Source organism: Prionailurus bengalensis, chromosome E1 (genome assembly GCF_016509475.1).
Source record: "Prionailurus bengalensis isolate Pbe53 chromosome E1, Fcat_Pben_1.1_paternal_pri, whole genome shotgun sequence".
Classification (NCBI taxonomy): Eukaryota; Metazoa; Chordata; class Mammalia; order Carnivora; family Felidae; genus Prionailurus; species Prionailurus bengalensis.
In genome coordinates, this window is record NC_057347.1 from 58,979,124 (window position 1) to 58,992,386 (window position 13,263).

Genomic DNA, 13,263 nt, shown 5'->3' on the forward strand with positions numbered 1-13,263 from the left:
TGATTGATACTGTGGAGGATACTACGTGCAACCCCCACCCCCCCAACCATCTTCTTTTGTAATATTATCAATAGTTCTTGCTTTTGCTGCCTTTTCAAAATCTGGAAGAAACAACAAGGGGGTGAATTCCTTAAATTTCAGGAGCATGTAGATCCGTTTGTACCAATAAAAAGCTTTTTTTCAAAATTAACTAAATTGACATAGTTTCGTTTATAGGATTGACTTTGATATCGCGCATCTATTGAATGAACGCTATAAACTCTGGAAAGCTGAATTGTGGTAACCATAGTAACGAAGCGGGGCGGGGGGGGGGCGGCGAATTTCTCTCCTCGCATTCTGGGAAGCGCGGCCAGAACGTTCTGAGGAAGTTTGGCCTGTTGGTCACACCGTAGGTCGCGATGCATGCTGGGGCTTGGCAACATGGCGTCCTCCTTGATGTGCTGATGAGAGGAGTTTCACTGTAGCTTCAAACCAGAGGGCAGAACTCTCCAAACCCAATAAGCCCACACTCCCTGTCTTCTTCGCGCCTCCGCGTCGCCCTCTCCTCAGGACTCGTTCTCAGGCAGGAGAGAGGCACGGGGCCGAAGGCCGGGGCCGTCCAGGCCGCGCGGATCCGGGGCCGAGGAGCCGGCTGCGGGCGAGCACGATGGGCCGGTCCTGGCTCTGGTTGCAGCAGCTCCGGCGAGTGCGGGACCCGCAGGGCTGAGAGTGGCTGCGGGAAACCCCACGAGCTCTGAACCTCTTCCCCCCTCGGCCGGAGACCTCCGCCCGGTCGGCGAACCGGCACCGAGAGCGGGCGGCCTTCCTGTCCTCGGATCGGCCGAGGCGTTGGAGGCCGAGAGCAGGGTCATCGTGCGGCCTGAAGTCTCCCACGCCTCTGACAGCCCCGCTCGCAGCCCCTCCTGGGACGTGCAGCCCCCGAAGCAGCCCGTGGCGTGGGACCTGGGGGCGTGCGTGTGTGTGCGCGCCGAGCTCCTCGGTCCGCCCGGTCTCCCCCCGCCGCCGCCCGGCTATTCCTACCCCTCCGCCTTCCCGCGCAGAGTTAGAGAGAAGGGTGTCAGACTTTTTGCCCGAGTAGGGGTCTCCGCACACTTCCCGTTCGCTTCTTTTTCCACTCGCCCCCCTTCCCTGTTTCTTACTTCTTATATGTACCGCTCCGGTACACGCTAGTTTTTAAGGCTGGAGGTTCTCGAGCGCTTGCTGCCAAGGACTCCCCCACCCCCTCCCCCCCCGATGGAGTCCGAGATGCTGCAGTCCCCTCTTCTGGGACTCGGGGAGGAAGATGAGGCCGACCTCACAGACTGGAACCTGCCCTTGGCTTTTATGAAAAAGAGGCACTGTGAGAAAATCGAAGGCTCCAAATCCTTAGCTCAGAGCTGGAGGATGAAGGATCGGGTAAGTGGATTTTCCCACCGCGCCCCCTTGGGCCCTGGTAGATTCTTCCACAGAAAGTTCAGAGCCACTCGAGTGTCCTCGGGGGAAGCAGCGGTCATTTTTTCCCCAGCCACACGTTGCAAGTCAACTTAGAGAGCACAAGCCATTTCAGACTCCAGCGTTGGGTCGGAAATGGAAAAAGTCTGTTCTGGTTAGTAGTTAGTTATTCACCGGCCAGTGTTAATTTAACTCAAACTGAGTTCGAATTCGGACAGTAAAAGGTAACCGTGTTGGAAAGTGCAGCACTGCGAGTGCTTGCACACTCTTTGGTATACTCAGTGCTGTTACTCTTTGGTATACTCAGTGCTGTTATTAACAGGAGGGAAAGCTGCCTTGGGGGAGAGAGGACTTGTACCCACCTGGGGAGCCTACTTCTGTGGTTAGTTTGCTTTTTTTTTTTTTTTTTTTTTTCTAATTGTCCAAGCCAGGTTAAATGCTCTGCTGGGAAACAAGATTACTGGCAAATGTTTAGCTAGTAACAAATTCATGCAGGCTTGTTTTAAAGTTACAATGAACTTCATCATACCGCCTTCTAAACAGTTGGTCTTGGATCCAGACTTTCCCTCCGTTTATGTGGTGTCACGTTGCTGTAGCTTGGAGACAGAATTTCTCCCACGGTGGAGTTAGAGGGTGATGGGTTGGAACTTGGGGTCCAGGTTTGAGGGGGTCTCCATGGTGTTGGAGTGTGAACAGTGACTTACAAATGGCCAGTAGGAAAGAAAACAGCCAATCTTGGTGAACCTGCCCTTAACTAACCGCTGTCTACCTCCTGGTCTCCGGAGCAAGCGGGTGGAACCTTCCCATCTACGCACAGTTAAAATTTGTCTTTTTGTGATTTGTTTTTTCCTTCAAGATTGCCTTTTTTAAATTTAAGCATCGTAGTGGTAAAAGAGAGGTAGTTGTTATAGTACGGTGTGATTGCTCTGGGCTTACATATATTTTCATGTATGATGTTGAACTATGTAAGCTCACCATTATGGCAATTGTGCTTGGTCAGTCCCTAGTAACCAGTCCTTTGGTGATTGATTTGGGTTAGGACAATTCATTTCATCCCAAAGCAGCTTAAGGAGTAAAAGAAACGGTCTTTGGAAGAGATTGTACAAAGTCTATCTTAGGGACTTCTTTGGTACTGATTATATAGTTCACATTTTTTTTGTGGTTGTTATGCATACATGAAAAGGAACTTGTTTTTTTTTTTTTTTTTTCAACGTTTATTTATTTTTGGGACAGAGAGAGACAGAGCGTGAACGGGGGAGGGGCAGAGAGAGAGGGAGACACAGAATCGGAAACAGGCTCCAGGCTCCGAGCCATCAGCCTAGAGCCCGACGCGGGGCTCGAACTCACGGACCGCGAGATCGTGACCTGGCTGAAGTTGGACGCTTAACCGACTGCGCCACCCAGGCGCCCCAAAAAAAGGAACTTGTTTTAAAGTAACTGTCTAATAATTTTTTTCCCCATTCTATCTGGAAGACTTTTATTTTTTATTTTTTTCCTTGTGAAATGTGGTTCCCTCTGCTACCCTAAACCCATGCTCAAACTGTTCAAGCTGACGAATGGATATATTTTTGACCTTTTGCTTAAAACATTAATTTGTGAATGGTAACATTTTCTGATAAGCTTGTCATAGGTCATTAAGAGAAAGAAAAGTTCTGAGTCTGAGTAATTACTGAGATTACTCCTTAGAAAAGAGCCAGGAGAGAAACGTTTGCCGTGTCTGACCTTTTTGCAAGGTGTTTAATGAAGGAGAAAATCAGCAGATAACATTTTCAGTTCAGCGTGTGGGAGCTTGGCGTCTAACTGCCCTTGTAGTGTCTTCCTCTGACTCAGCCCCAACGAGACCTCTCAGCACCCCTGCCAGGACAGAGTTGCAAATCCAAATGATGCTAAGAACTGGAAGGAAGCATGAGTGAAGGAAACAGGCCAGGTGTAAGAAGAATGGCACAGGGCCGGAGATAAACGGCAGCCGACATGTGACTCGTGTTTGATTTTTCTGGAAGGTGGGCGCTGGAGAGCACAGGCCACAGTAGCTGAAGGGGCAGCTGGGCCTCGGCCAGATCTCTCTTCCTTTCTCTCTCTCTGTCTTTTTTCTTTGAGAATCCAGAAGACTTTTTTTTTTTTTTTTTTTTTTTTTAACGTGAAGGCTTCCAATTTAAAAATGTTGGCACTCTTTCAGATGTTCCAAGACATGAAGGAGTCCAACCGACGCTGCGGGCCGAACAAACCTGGTTTGTGGGGCTGGTTCTGGCCAGCGTGTTCCCTGGGTGTGACTTGTGCTCCGTGACTGCCACGCCAGGCAGCTGCTCTGATTCTAGGAATCTTGAGCACACAGGCGTCCAGGCCAGGCTGTCTCCGGCAGTCTGATGGAGCAGCCTGTGGTGAGGCGACATGTGTGGGCCTGCTTGTCCCGGAGCAGGCCCTACGCGTCCCACTTGCCCTGGTGGGCCGGGAAGTGCCCTGAACGCAGACTTGGCCTTTGCTGCTCCCTGTGACCGAGACGCAATTCCATATACTCTTATTTTGTGTATGTATTTCTGGTTCCCTCTTGGTGTCCTATTTAGTGAAGCTGTTAAGGATCCCTAAAGTTGACATCTTTGCTAAGTTGACTGACATCTGTTAAAAGTTTTCTGCCACTCAATGTTTGGCATCCCGACAGAGAGAGCCACAGCCCTTGCCTACTCTCAGTTGGGATTCCCACATTTTGGGGGGGGGGGGGGAAATCCGCGCTGCCTTTCAAATGCCACTATTATTGCATTTTAGTTACTAAGTTACTGTTTAATACTGTTATTATCAAATTAGTTTGTTGTTCGGTTAATTCTGTTGCTTTTAGTGAATTGATACGTATATGCATCAATAGCAATTTTGGCTTATCATTTTCAAATAATTAGACTTACGTAAATGATTCGCGGTTCAAAATTCGTGGGCCTATGGCTGACGCCGACGTGTACGTATGTTCCCGTTTGTGTTTTACCGTGATGCTTTATGGCGATCAGAGTTCATTTGTCCCCTGGAAAGGGAGCGAGTGGGGACAGTTGGTCTCCGTTAGATCTTTGCCTTGCACGTGTGGGACGGAATCAGAAACCTGAAGGGAAACCGCTGCCACACACACGGTGCCTACAAGTGTGCCGGAGGAGTAGGTAGAGAACGATGAAGCCATTTCGAAACCAGTCTCTCGACCGATTGTCACCTGGCTTTGTAAGTTGTGCTTTGAGTAAGCCGTGGAGGGAGCCGAGTGGAGGCAGCGAACTGGCGCGTGGACAACGGAAGGGTAACCCTACCTTGCTCACCTTGTGGCCTCTATCACGTACTCCCATCAGGCATTGAGACCACCCTCCACAGGCCTTCACTTCTGTGTCCTTATCTTGTCTGACCTCTATGCAGCCTTCCTCAATGGGCCACTCCTCCCTCATGAGACTGTCCTTTTGCTTCTGTGTCTTCCCGAACAGAAAGAGCTCCAGCTCTTCCCCTGAGGTCTCTCATCCTCCTTCTCAGACCCCTTTGCTGTTTGACAGCCTAGTGTGGAGCGCTCGAGGACTTGACCTTGGGCCCCTCCTCTTTGTTGTGTATGCCCCTGGCCAGCGGGTCTTGTCTGGGCTCATGGTTTTAATGCCGTTCACACGTCGGCGACCCTCACATCGGCAGTTTTTACTTCTGGCCTGGCCCGGAGCTCTTGATTGCCTGCGTTGCCTCAACCCCCACTCGGGTGTTCAAGCTGTAAATCCAGAATTTACCCTTCATTCTTTCCTCTCCTTCTCCTCGTGGCCCTGTCCAGCTCATGAGTAGAGCCTGTCGACTTGGCCTCCAAAGTGCGTCTTACACGGGATCGCCCCATTTTGTCTCTGCCCGTCGTGAGCCTGGCCCATCCAGCTACCGTGTTTCACCTGGAAGGCTGTGCTTGCGTCCTGACTGGTCTCCCCCACAGGCGTTCTGACCCGGAGGGACCGCTCCTGGCTTCCCGAGTGCTTGGAGCTCAGTGCAGATGCCTCGCCCCGGTTCACTTTGTGGTCTGGCCCTGCCTTTTCTGCTTCCTCGATGGAAAGGCCTGGGGACACCCCCGCCTCTGCTCTTGGTAACTGGCTCCCCATGACCTCCACAGTCAGCCGCTGAGAGGCCTTCCCCCATCACCTCCTCGAAAGCAGCTCCCCAGCCACTCACGATCGCTCTCTCTTTCTCTGGTATTTTCCACTACATCCCCACCCCCAGAACGGAAATTTTGTCGTAAGGCTGAGACCTCGTCGATGCTAGCACACGGGATGGTGCTTGGTACATGGTGGACATGTACCGAGGACAAAGTGACTGGAGGGGGGACGGGCTTCTGCACAGGGCGTGTTCTTTACATTGGCTGGGGATTATTATCTCCGTGTGGTGGTTGAGGAAACTGAGGCTTGAGTTAAATAAACGGCTTGCCAAGGGGCCTGAGTTACGGGGCTCGGGATGAGGGAAGTTGAACTTGAGAAACAAAGCCTAGTTGAAACAAAGAGAGTGGTATCACAGTGACTGAAAATTCACATTGTGAGGCCCCCGCGTCTAAAACCAGATGTGTAGGGAAGACGGCCGGGGCGGTGGCGGGGATATAAAAGCAGAGAACTGTGCCAAGGGAGCGGCTCAGCTGTTCCCGCGGTGGGCGGTGGGCTCCGGGCTCCCCCTCCCCTATTTTGATAATCATACAAGTGCAGCGTGCGACTCTGGATCTCAGGGTCGTGAGTTTGGGCCCCACAGTGGGTGCGGAGATGACCTAATGATAGCAGTGCAAGGTGGCAGTGGCCTTTCCTGGTCTCTGCGTTGGGATCTGAGCGGATGATGCAGAAGCGGCGAGGGGAGTGGCGAGGGCGTGAGTCACGCCCAGCCGGTGCTGGGCCGCTGTTTCCCTGCGCTGTGCCATCACGGGGAACAGTTCCACTCCACTTGACGATGCCCCTGGTGACCCCGTAACAAGTATGGGCTGTGTCAGATCTCGCCTCCTTGGCGCCCGCCGTCCCCTACCGCGTGGCGGGTGGCCCTGGGAAGAGCCCTGCGGGGGCCCCGGCTGGGCCACCTGCTGCTCGCGGGGCGCCCGCGCTGGACCCGAAAGGAGGCTAACGGCGACTCTGGGTGCTCAGGCTGGCGTCTCCGGCAGACGTTTCCTCCAGAACAAACGATGAGCTGTCACTTCAAGGAAGAAGACTGACAGGATGCGTGGCCGGGATAAAATCTGAGCTTTCAGGTGAAAATGAAGAGTTTTGGAAAACCTGTGTCTGCCCCTGAGAGCTGCCCAGCTTCCCACTCTTCCAACGAGGTGATGGTAGAGTGGACAGGATTTTTTGGATACGAAACGTGGAGTGCAGTGTGCCCTCATCTGGAACGTCTGCATAATTCAGTGAGCCTGTGTTTCCAGAGGGCCAATCCGCACTCTTACCGAATCCTCCGTGGGCAAGAGATCCACTCAAAGGGAGGCCGGTGCGCTTTAATATAGTAAGGGGTTGTGCTTCCGATAGATCGGGTAGGCCGTTTAGTGCTCTGTGCACATAGGTTGCTTCTAACCTTTAAGAAACTACAATTTGCCGAGTTTCGATGTGATGTCAGAGAAGCACGTTCTCAGTTACTTGGACGTGCTGATGTTCTTGCCCTTTTCACCTGCGAATCCTCGTGGGGCCAGAGTTTCTCCATCCGCTTCAACCAAAGCGACACGTCACAGCAGGTTGGAAGACAGTGTGCAGTCCAGTGGGCTTCTGATAAGGCAGACCTTAGAGAGATTTGCAATGGTTTTTTTGAAAATGTCTTTGTCGTAGAAGTATTTATTGAAATATATAACGCATTTATAATTTTAAATCCGTTAATAAATACATGCCTTTAAACATTTTTTTTTAAAAAAGGATAGAGGACTGTTTACATTAATTAATTTATTTTAGGGAGAGAGAGAGAGCACGTGCGCACGTGTGAGCAGGGGAGAGGGGCAGAGGGAGAGAGGGAATCTTAAGTAGGCTCCACGGTCAGTGTGCAGCCTTCAGTGAGGCTCAATCCCATAACCCTGGGATCATGACCTGAGCCAAAATCAAGAGTCAGACGCTCAACTGACTGAGCCACCCAGGTGCGCCTGGAAATACATTCTTCTTCTTCTTCTTTTTTTTTTTTTTTTTTTTTTTTAATTTTGACCTCTAAGATGGAAAATATTGGAAAAAGCTCTTTGAGGGGCACCTGGGTGGCTCAGTCGGTTGAGCATCTGACTCTTGATTTTGGCTCAGGTCATGGTCTCATGTTCGTGGGCTCAAGCCCCGCATCCGCTCTGCACTGACAGTGCAGAACCTGCTTGGGATTCTGTCTCCCTCTCTCCGCCCCTCCCCTGCTCCAGCGTTCTCTCTTCTCTCTTTCTCTCTCAATAAATAAATAAACATGTAAAAAAAAGTTGTGTTTTTTTTTTTAAAAGGAGCTCTTTGGGAGTCTTCAGTAATCTTCGAGTGTAAAGGTGTTCTATCCTCAAAAGTTTGAGACTCGTTAGTGTAGTTAAAAAGAAAGTGGGTGTCAGACTTAAATTAGGAAGCAGGGCTTGAGGATATCAGGTGGTTGGCCAAAAATATCAAGCAGAGAGGACCAGAAATTTAAGAGCAGACCTAAAAGGGACCTGTTAACGCCCTTTCCGTTCTGGAGCTTGTGTTTGCGAAGAGCTCTGTGGGGTTGTGAAGGCAGTTGCCCTGTATGGAAGCACGTAGCCACTGTCAGGGCCTCCCGTTGACCCAGACTTCTGGCGTGCGCCCTGGAGGGGTTCGCTCTGCTGCCCACCCAGCCGTGTCCTGTCCTGTGAGTGGAGGAACATCGACCCAAGTGTGGCAGGGGCAGGCAGCCAGAGACCTTTACCGTAGTTCAGCAAGGGTTTCTTGCTCACAGTGTGCCGTGCTCTCCGGGACCCTAGCGTCCAGTAGGACAGACAGACGCATCAACACCAAACTGCGATACCCCATCATGTGTGTTTTACAGGGGAGAATGGCACGATTATGGGGAAAACTTTGCCTTTACGTTAAATAGGTAAATCATTTGCATTGAGCTGCATTTATGACACGTACAAATCAGTTACATGGACCCAGCATGAAACTCTCAGCAACTAATGACTGTTGATGTGGTTGGTGGTGGGGAGCTGCGTGTGGATTTAAGTGGGGCAAAGTCATGCAGAGATTTGTGTTTGGAGAGATCTTGTTGACCGGGGGTGGAGTGGAGGGTTTGGAGGCATGGGGCTAGAGTTGCGAGGATCCGAGTGAGACACCATGTCCAAAGCCAGGCAGCCCGAGCTGCAGGATGACCGTCCAGGGGCCGGGGTCCACAGGTGGGTCAGACCTTGGGGCTGAAAGAGCGGGCGGCCAGCGCGGGCACCCTCGCTCTGCGCTTCAAGTGTGGGAACTGGCCCTTGGCATTTGTCATGGGAGGCTCAGGAGCCACAAAGGACCATCCACATAGATTTTTTTTTTTTTTTAACCTGCTTTAAAAAATGTGCCGTGTTCCATTTTGAACAACGTGCTGGGGAAGTAGTCCTGAAATGGATAAGAACATTTCTCCTCATTATCACCTTGTAGAATTCTAAAGCTCGAGTTTTAACAAGATAGCATGTGGATTATATATAGACGGTGTTCTCCAGGTTCCTGACTCTTTCCTGCCTTTATTGAGAAGACATTAAAAGAGTGCTTGGGGCATCTACCATTGTTGTTTCGGTAGAGCTGAAGTTTGACACCTTTTCTTGTCTTCTTGTAAGTTTAGTTAAGTATATAGAAAATGTTATCCCAGGAGATGTTGGGCGTGATAATTAATGCTTTAATCATGTTCTTGAGCCTGAACTTGTCAGACAGGTGCAGCTCTGGGAGGGGGCGGGGGTGTGCCCTGGTGGCTGGAGGAGAGGTGACCACTGAGAACAAGTGATAATTTGACCCCCGAGTCAGTTTGCTTTCAGAGGTGGCTTTTGTTCTTGACTAGTAGTATTTTTTTCCCCCAAGTTTATTTATTTATTTTGAGAGAGAGAGAGAGAGAGAGGGAATCCCAAGCAGGCTTGTACTGTCAGTACAGAGCCCGATGCGGGTTCGATCTCACAACCCTGAGATCATGACCTGAGATGAAATCAAAAGTCAGATGCTCAACTGTCTGAGCCTCCCAGGCGCCCCTGACTGGTACTATTTTCTGTTTCTTAGTTTAGATACAATTTCAGACTTACAGAAAAATTGTAAGACTAGTTCAGCGAACTCCCCTGTACCTTTACCCGGGTTCGTTACCTGTTTACATCTTCCCTCGCCTGCTTTATCATTCTCTCTGTGTTTGTATATGTTTGATACGTGACTGTTATTAATCCACAGCTCGCATGGCAATGTTGCCGCTTGTCCCGGCAGCACCGCCTTGTTGGCGATTTTTGCCCTCCCCGCCCCCGCTCGGGATCCCTCATTGCCCTTAACGGTGTCGTCCGCGTGACCTCCTTAAATAAGAGGAGCTTCTCGGCCTTGGAACGTCTTCACCTTGGCATTTTTTTATTGTGGTGAAATAAGCTAACGTGTTTACCACTTGAGCGGCTCTTAAGCGCGCACGCAGCTCGGCGGCTCAGGCGCATTCACGTTGCTGCGCGGCCCCTCCGTCCGTGCGCGTCCACAACTGCATCGTCTCTGTGCCCGCCCGCCCCCCCCCCCCCCGTATCCCCCCCCCCCCCCGCGTCTACTGTCTGCGAATTTGTTGGCCTTGATGCTTTGCGCTGGTGCCGGGCGGTTGCCGTGTACGGCGCCCTCGCGCGGATTCGGCCCGGGCGTCTCCGGCGGGAGCCCGGTGGAAGTGACTCCGGGCGGAAAGCACGTGGTCCTGCTTCCTTCCAGTAGTGTTGTCTTGGGTCGTGGGATCCGCTCCCGTCCTGCTTTGTGATCCTGCTCATAGGGCCTCTGCAGGTCGTGGCCACTTTGACGTGCGAGGTTCCGAACGCTTCTGTACTTTGCCGCACAGTCAGATGCTGCTGCTCTTCTCGGATTTCCCAGCCTTCGCCCTGGAGTCAGCCATTCCTCCGTGACGCCGGCTCCTTGTGGAGGACGGGCTTTGGAAGCAAGACCTGGGCACTAGGTTTGCTCCTTGCTGCTGCTGTTGTGTCGTCGGTGGGCCCCTCAGCAGTGGAGGTGGGCGGACACGTGGGGTTTCAGTCTGTGTTTATCGGTTTCTGTGCACAGAGGGGTCTCCAGTGCTGGTCGCTACCTCCGGGCACGCTCTCCTCTGTCCCCTTTGCAGCCCCCCCGTCACTTGCTTCTTGGTGGCGAGGATTTGGCTCCACTGCCCTGGCAGAGTCACTTGCCCCGGACCAGGATGCAGAGAAGGGGGGGTGTGGGGGGTGTCTGAATTACTAACCCACAGCACTTGGGGACGCAGACCTACTAAGAGGTTAATACTGACTTACATTGTTGTTTGAGGCACACTCTGCATGCAGTGAGATGCCCAAATCCTAACTGGGAGAATATGCTGTCAGAAGAGGGTTTCAGGGGCGCCCGGGTGGCTTAGTCGGTTAAGTGTCCGACTTTGGCTCAGGCCACGATCTCGCGGTCTGTGAGTTCAAGCACCCACATCAGGCTCTGTGCCGACAGCTTGGAGCCTGGAGCCTGATCCCACGTCTCCCTCTCTCTCTGCCCTCCCCCACTCACACTCTGTCTCTCTCTCAAAAATAAACAAACATTAAAAAAAATTAAAAGTGGGGCGCCTGGGTGGCGCAGTCGGTTAAGCGTCCGACTTCAGCCAGGTCACGATCTCGCGGTCCATGAGTTCGAGCCCCGCGTCAGGCTCTGGGCTGACGGCTCGGAGCCTGGAGCGGAGCCTGGAGCCTGTTTCCGATTCTGTGTCTCCTTCTCTCTCTGCCCCTCCCCCGTTCATGCTCTGTCTCTCTCTGTCCCCCCCCCCCCAAAAAAAAAAAACATTGAAAAAAAATTAAAAAAAAAAAAATTAGAAGTGAGTTTCAAGTGGGGAGCCTGGGTGGCTCAGTTTGTTGAACGTCTGACTCTTGATTTCGGCTCAGGTCATGGTCCCAGAGTCATGGGATCACCCCTGCGTTGGGTTCTGCACTGAGCGTGGAACCTGCTTGAGATTCATTCTCTCTCTCCTCTCTCCCCCCCCCCTTCCCCTCTGCCCCTCTTCCCTGCTCATGCTCTCTCTCTCTCTCTCTTTTTTTTTTTCTCTCTTTCTCTCTAATAAATTTTGAAAAGTGAGTTTCAGGGTTTCTCAATGGTTTGTGTGGAAATAGTGGTTCTCATGAACATTCAGTACCACTTAGGCTCATATGGCACAGAGCCTGGGATCGGGTGTAAGCAGCGTAGGACACTGGCGTGGCCCTGGAGGGATTCGCATCTGACGTGAGGAAAATGGCATTCTTGTACAGAATAAAAGCACAGTGTGGTAGTTATGTATCTGCACTCCAGTAACAAGGCAGCGATTTCGGGAACTGTACCTGCCTGCAGTGTCTGCATGCCTGAGGCGCTCGGCTGAGCTCCGTGCTGGGTGCGGTAGGGCAGGTGCTGGGGTGGGGGTGGGGAAAAGGGCAGCGAAGTCACAACCAACTGATTTATAGAATTCAGTAATTGAGCCGATGCTTGTCTAGCGCCTTTCTGTGCCAGGCACTGTGCTAAGTATTGGTGATTCATTGGTGAACAACTCCCGCTTTTTAGGCGTTTACCAGTTTTTTGGGGAAGGTGGGTTGACTCAGCCCAGGAGGCAGGGCACTGGGGTGGTGGCAGCCGCGTACGGAGTGCGGGAGGGACTCCTGGAAGACTGCGTCAGGACTGGAAGGGAGCAGAAATTAGCTGGGGGGAAGGGAGAGGTTGGGTGGGGCAGGAGGGGGGCTGCGGGGAGGGTGGCTGGCCCAAGCACCGAGGTGTGCAAACACTGGGGGGGAGAGCACGGCCTCTGGGGAGCCGCCTTTCTCCCCAGAGGGAGAGGGAGGCCGGGTGCCCCCGAGAGGGTTTCCCCCCTTCCTAAGACAGCTGCCGGCCACCCGTACCCCACCTGCCGGATTTCCCTCTGCCACCCGGACACCAGGTTGCGCGTTTGTTTGTCGGCCCCGCTCGGAAGGGCTCTGTTCTGTCCACTGCTGCGTCCCCAGCTTCTCACCGGGTGACATTATCAGTAGTAGGTGCTCGGTAGACGGTGGTCAGGTAAACGGGGCGGGGACCGTGCTGGAGGAGCAGGGAGAGCCCACGAGGATGGACAGGCGGACAGGGCGAGTCCCGGCAAGCTTCGCAGGGCCCTGGGAATTTGGGTTTCGTCTTAAGGATGATTAAGAAACGTCTGAAAGCAGGGTAGTGGCATAATCAGGAGTTTGGCAAGATCGCACTGGCCGCAGAGAGAGGAAGAGAGAGAATGGGGGGAAACGTGTGGTGTGTGTGTGTGTGGGTGTGTGTGAGAGGACCTGCGTGAGGGAGGGGGCGTGGGCCGGGCGCACTGAGGAGGGGGAGCTGGGCCAGTGCGGGGGAGGTGCGGGTGGCCGAGCGCCCCCTGGGACAGAGGACAGTGGGCCTCGGTCACCGGCAGAAGGACTCGGGGGCCCTGCTGGATGCAGCAGAGAGAGGGGTGAGCTACCGTGGGCACCTGGGTCCCCGTCCCCTCTGTCTTCGTTCATCCCTGCTGCACCCTTGTCCTCGCGCCTGTGGGCGCTGCTGATGGGCCGGCGCTGGTGTTCTCTTGGATGGCTGCTGCTCTTATCCTTAAGGGTTGATCGGACCATCAGTTTAAAGGTACACGAATATGTAAGCACCGTCACGTGTAAATGAGGCATTTCCTTTTCCTGCGCTGCCTCTGAGCCCTGGCTCCGGTCCAGGTTGAGTTTCCGTAGAGGCGGCAGCATTGTGGAGACACCAGGTGCCTTGT

General features: G+C 52.8%; 1 protein-coding gene across 1 annotated transcript in view; it reads left to right on the forward strand.

The window, feature by feature from the left end:
* The first annotated feature begins 378 nt into the window (after positions 1-378).
* Positions 379-13,263, forward strand: part of RPTOR (regulatory associated protein of MTOR complex 1) — a 338,621-nt gene continuing 325,736 nt past the window's right edge. Inside the window, exon 1 of the mRNA XM_043585750.1 lies at positions 379-1,395. Within this exon, the coding sequence (XP_043441685.1) occupies positions 1,234-1,395 (162 nt within the window). The 5' untranslated portion in view covers positions 379-1,233. The remainder of the gene's footprint in view (positions 1,396-13,263) is intronic.